This window comes from Arachis ipaensis, chromosome B07 (genome assembly GCF_000816755.2).
Source record: "Arachis ipaensis cultivar K30076 chromosome B07, Araip1.1, whole genome shotgun sequence".
NCBI classification, from domain to species: Eukaryota; Viridiplantae; Streptophyta; class Magnoliopsida; order Fabales; family Fabaceae; genus Arachis; species Arachis ipaensis.
In genome coordinates, this window is record NC_029791.2 from 122617519 (window position 1) to 122623217 (window position 5699).

A 5699-nucleotide genomic window follows, 5' to 3' on the forward strand; every position below is an offset into this window, starting at 1 on the left:
TAGTTTTAACTTGCTTTTGGGACGTGATTGGATTCATGGAATGTGTGCTATTCCATCCACTTTACATCAAAAATTGATTTTCTGGAATGAAGATGGAGGAGTGGAAGAAGTTCTTGCTAACAATAGTACCTGTTACTATGATGAGATGCATGTGGAGTTCAGGATGTATAATCCTGGAGTCAAGCCACTGACAGTTGACACCAATGTATTTAATCCTGAAAATATTGAGATGTGCAAAATAGATATGAATGGTTTTATTTAAAAAAAAATGCATCAAGTTTAAATTCTTGGACAAAAATAATTTCTCATTGACATTTGGGTATGTACTTCATAAATACCAAAGCCTAATTGACTTAGAAATTTTGTTGAGTCTCTTAGCGCTTGGAGTCAAAACTATTAGAATGTTAGTGTGGAGATTTTATAGGATTAGAAATTTTATCAAATTTAATTGATACCTGGAGTTTAACATATGAAAGAAACGACTTCACGAAGTTAAAATTCTGTTACTTCTGAAGTTAGAAAAATTGTGTCAATTAAAACAATGAAAGTGTGTGTCAAAAAACTCTTAATTGAAATATTAAAGGTCAAAACAAAGGTCAATTGATACACATTTAATGTACCGAAATTAGAACAGATATCATTTGACACACTTAAAAATTTCATACAAAAAAATAGACCCCATTGACAGTTCAACTATTAATGTAAAAAATTTTATAGACTTAGAAATTCTGTTAAGTCTATTACTAGTAGGCATTTAATCTGTCAAGCGGATGTGTCTAAAATGTCAATTGACTCTCAATATCAAAAATAAGAAAAATGTTATTAAACAACTAAGTTTTCTCACTTTCAATCATTGCATATCTTCAAGTGAGAAATCTTGGGGGGCATCTTGTTAGGCAAAAAATTATTATCACTTAGGAAAAAATAATTTGTTTTAAGTAAATAAATATAAGATAATATTATTATTAACTTATGAAGTCAGATTCAATATATTAGGGGAAGCTTCTAATTCACTAGCAAAGAAGCAGTTTTTATTCAAAATTTGAATTAAGCCTAAATTATAGGACGTGCTATATGCAGGAGCAGTTATCAACATGGAGCGTTAAAATTTGAGTAAAACAACTATCTATTTAACTTTTGAAATTCACAAGAGGTGCGGGAACAGTTACAAGAAATTCAAATTTTCTGCAAGTGGTGTATAAATGGTAACTGTTAGCTGACATTAGGTTAGTCTATAAATAGAGTTTTAGGAAAAAAATATTGTAGGCAGTTCAGTTCTTTTGGAAAACACTTAGAAACCCAAAAACGCTCTAAGCCCTCTGGCATCACAGAGTAAAATTGAGAATCTTAAGTAATTCCTCTGAACTCAAACACTTGTACTTTGCTTTTTTCCCAGTTTTTATTAATAAAATTCCTCTACTTTTACGTCTTCTTCTCTTTTACGTTCATGTTTCTTCCTTCATCTTCTTTTTAATTTCCTGTTTGTTTCAATTCCTTCATCTTCACCAGCACCTTGCATTTATATGTTTATTTGTTACTTTTATTCCTTTCAATTTTATTTGATGTTACAATTGTGACATTGAGATACCCACATTTTTATTTTAAACATTAACAAAAATTTGAGTAAAATAATTCCCTAATCCAAATTTTGACACATTCTGTTAAGGCGTTTTCGCCATATCTATTTTGGAATCTTCTCCAACTACATAAATCTGCTAATTAGATTTTCTCACTAGAAGAACACACGATCCTGCGAAAATAACTTGCGGTAGTTTTTCTGGTTCTCTTTTCTTCTGCAAAAAACCTTGAATATACTGAGTTATTATGAAGCTTAAATTTGTAATATATCTCTTTGTTATTTAGCTCCATATTTATCTAGAAGTTAGTTTAGTTAGTGGCAAGAATAGAAGATTGAGATCTCTCTCTAGCTCTCTGCACATAGCAGAATCTTAAAGCTTCTTCTCTGTTCTTTCTATTCTCTCCTCACACATCAACTCTGTTTTAATTTAGTATTTATGTATTTGGTATTTAGTGATTTTGGGTCTTGCATGTCAATGTTTAATAACAGAGATTGTTAGCTGTAATAGATGAGCTTGAAGCATTGTGACCTGAATTTAAACTCCTTGGGAACAAATTGAACAATTGGAGGTAAATCCTAGCTATAATAGCTGTAATATTATTCTACTCTCTTGCTCCTTGTGGCCGTTGCTTCTTTGCTATGCTCTCTCTTGTTTGTGATTTTTCTTGGAGAAACCTTGAAGGCATTATAATTTCATGGTCTTAGTGCAACTTTTTATCAGGACTCTTCTGGTTTTAATTCTATCCTTTTGGAAAGCATTAATTTCATAATCTTAGATGCTTCTTTGCTTCATCAGGGGTCTAGTGCCCTTCTGAAAATAGGGATGTTTACTCATTTGGATTCTCACAATTTTCATAGTACTGGAAAATAATCTATTATCACTTGCTGGACCAACTCATTGCTTTAATATTGTGAAATCAAAAGATTAACACTTTGGTTGGTTTCTCTACTCTAAGAATGTAAAGTTTACCAGTATTCTATTTTTGTGTTCTAGTAGTAAATTTGTAAATAACTACATATTGTTGTTTGTCTGATCATATCAGGAATCCTGCTACATTTCTTCATGCCTATACTTGTTTTCCTCTAGCATATGCAACAAGGCAAGCTGCAGGTGCTATCTTACAAGACATTGCCAATTCAGGTGTTTTATTTGCAATTCTGATGTGCAGGCACAAGGTTTGACCCTACACTCAATTTCTCCATTTGTATACTGATTTAGGATAACACAGCAAAAGTTGAGGACAGGTAATCAGTCTTGTTAGTGCTCAGAAAGCTTCCCTTCATCCAGATGATATGCTGCTATTGGCCAACTTTGTTATGTCATCAGAATCCTTTAGGCAAGTAGAAGGCAAATTTTATCTTTCAGATAGTCTGTTTTGCTAGTATAATTTTTATTTCATTCATTAAGAGAATTCTGCCTATAGTTTCCACAACAATGCAGTTTTAAATAGTGTTCAATATACAACGATTGGCTGTTTAGGTAGCATAAAAATCTCATGGTATTTTACAGCTTCATACTTAGTTGTCTCTGAGTGTATACATTTAATCTTGCTCTATCGTTGATCCATTGCCATTGAACCTTCAAACAACAAATGAACTTAAATCCTTCAAGTGTTAGATGGTGTCTCTTTGCTTCATCTTGCTGGTTGCTCTTTCTTATTTTATTTAGTGGGCTATAATTATGCAGGACATCAGAGTTGTTTTCTCCAGTTTGCCTTCCAAGATATAATCCTTCAGCATTTTTGTATGCTTATATCCATTATTTTGATGTGAGTCAAATTTGAATATATAGATCATTAACACACTCACTTTATTTCATGCCCACAAATGACTGGCCTTTGTATATATATACCTGTGGCAGGCTGACACATACTTGATGCTGCTAACCACTAGTTCAGATGCATTTTATCATCTTAAAGATTGCAGGTAAATGATTGTTCATAATCCAATGATTCCAACCTTCACAAGAAAATTTGTTGTTGAATTTATCTATAACTGGGTGGTTTTGAACTTCTAGTTTTGCAATTTGTTATGCGGTTTCTCATATGAGCTTTAAGATTTGGCTAAGTTAGTTTGCTTTTACTTTCGTTTCTGCTAGGTTTCTTATTTGAGTATAGTTCTCAGTTGTGTCGTGTATTGATTCTAGAAATTAGGTGTGGAAACTAGAAATTGTTATGGATTGAATGATCACTAGCTATAACATTTGAAGAAGTAGCTTTCTGTTAAATTTATTTGGCAGTTATTTTATTGAAAATGCAACTATTTTTATGTTCTTAATATATATACATTTCTTATACAAGATATTTGTCATTAAGAATCAAGAGATATAGATTCTAGATCTCTCTTGTTTGTGCAGAATTTTTAGTCTTTCAATATTATTAACTAAGTTTTGGTCATTACTGCATTTGATCCTAATAATTGCTCATATCTCTACCATTTGAAAAACATAAATGTGAATTAAGTGGTGTAGGATCTTGTCCAGTAAGAAAGGATTCAAGATGCAGGTTTGGGATGTAGAAAAGAAGCTGGAAGATCAGTTGCAGGAGTCTAAAATAATATGAGGTCGTCATTTGCCAATAAATGATCAATCAGCATTTATACAGTAAAATAGTAAACTTTTGTGCTAACGAACATTTAATATCTTTGTTCATGACTTCATATTGAGGTTTAAGAGCTCGAGAGAAAACTGAAAGAGCAGGAGCAGAACTCAGAACTTGCTTCAACAAAAGGTATTGAATTATTTTTCTCAATTTAGCTCTTCCTTTTAATCTATCACATGTTTTATTTTATAATTTATTGGATTCACGCTAGAAAAGGCACGTGGATACAAGCCTCCAATGATTAATGAATAATGAAGATAGTACGTAGTTCATTAACTTATTTTTTCATGCCCTTTAATTTTTAATGTTGTTTCAGGTCACTTATTAGTCGATTAGAAGAAGATAAATCCTGGGAAGTTGCATGAAGAAAATCTAGCTTTCTGGATCAATGTACACAATGCTTTGATTATGCATGTAATACTAATAATTATCCTCAAAAAGATAAAATTCTTGTTTTCTTGTAATACTCTTCACACATTTGTCCTTTTTGATTTGCTAGTTTATAATGTGCTCATTAGGGTCATTGGCCATAAAGCCATTAACGTACATTTGGATTTTGGATCATAAATTTAATGTATTTGTAAATTTTGTCTCTTTTAATTTCTATATTTCGATATAAATATTGTGAATATTTTTTGTATTTATTTGAAAAATTGATTTATATTTGATTCTTTTTATATTTTGTTGAAATATAATTATTTATGAAAATCAAGCTTTAATAGTAGTATATGTGAAATTAGTAAAAATTTATAATTAGGAAATTAGTAACAATGACCAATTTAGCGACCGATTTTAGATTTTCAGATCAGACATCAATGACTGATTTAGTGACTGATTTTATCAGCGACCGCTTTGATCACTATTTAGCGACCAATTTTCTCAGCAACCAATTTAGCGACAAAAAAAGCGGTCGCCATTTAGCGACCGATTTTATTAGTGACTGATTTAGCGACCAATATTGTTTGTTACTAGTTTAGTAACATTGTTTGAAAATCGGTCGCTAGTTGGTCGCTATTTTTAAATTAATGACCGATTTAGCGACCACTAGAATCGGTCGCTATTCCAGTAATTTCTTATAGTGATCATATTCTGACGCTAAATTCGCTACAAATTACTGACAGACATTAAAATTTGACGATCAACATTAACCGGCGAAGTTTATACTGTCGGATTTAATCAGACTGAAAATCTAATGATAAACATAGTACCGATGGATTTTTTTTGTTTTTCTGTCGGTAAATCCGACAGTACTTAATATTTTTCTTATAGTGGGAGCTAGTTTCTTGAGATCATGTCTTGTTCTTGTGAAGGTAGAAGATAAAGTTTGATGAGTATGAGGTCTCTCTTTTCTTCTTCTCACTTCGTTTCTCATGCTCACTCTTTTACCTTTGTTTTTCTTTTTCTCTTTGTAACTTAGTGTATGTCTGAGTGAGGATGAGATAAAAATGATAATAGTAAAATAGAGGGGAATCAACGTTGAAGAGATGAGAGATAAGGATGATTTTTTTTTTTCTTTTTCT

At 31.5% G+C, this 5699-nt stretch overlaps 1 protein-coding gene across 1 annotated transcript; it reads left to right on the forward strand.

The window, feature by feature from the left end:
* On the forward strand, positions 1783 to 4779 carry LOC107606205 (vacuolar fusion protein MON1 homolog). The gene is made up of 7 exons (XM_016308219.2): positions 1783 to 2148; positions 2623 to 2755; positions 2825 to 2916; positions 3267 to 3348; positions 3441 to 3505; positions 4050 to 4308; positions 4496 to 4779. The coding sequence occupies exons 2-6, from the start codon at positions 2741 to 2743 to the stop codon at positions 4138 to 4140; spliced, it is 345 nt and encodes a 114-aa protein (XP_016163705.1). The 5' UTR covers positions 1783 to 2148; positions 2623 to 2740; the 3' UTR covers positions 4141 to 4308; positions 4496 to 4779.

Coding starts and splice junctions, on each gene's coding strand:
- LOC107606205 (XM_016308219.2), top strand. Junction 2,917..3,266: donor ATGTCATCAGAATCCTTTAG/GCAAGTAGAAGG, acceptor ATAATTATGCAG/GACATCAGAGTTGTTTTCTC. Junction 3,506..4,049: donor TATCATCTTAAAGATTGCAG/GTAAATGATTGT, acceptor TAAGTGGTGTAG/GATCTTGTCCAGTAAGAAAG.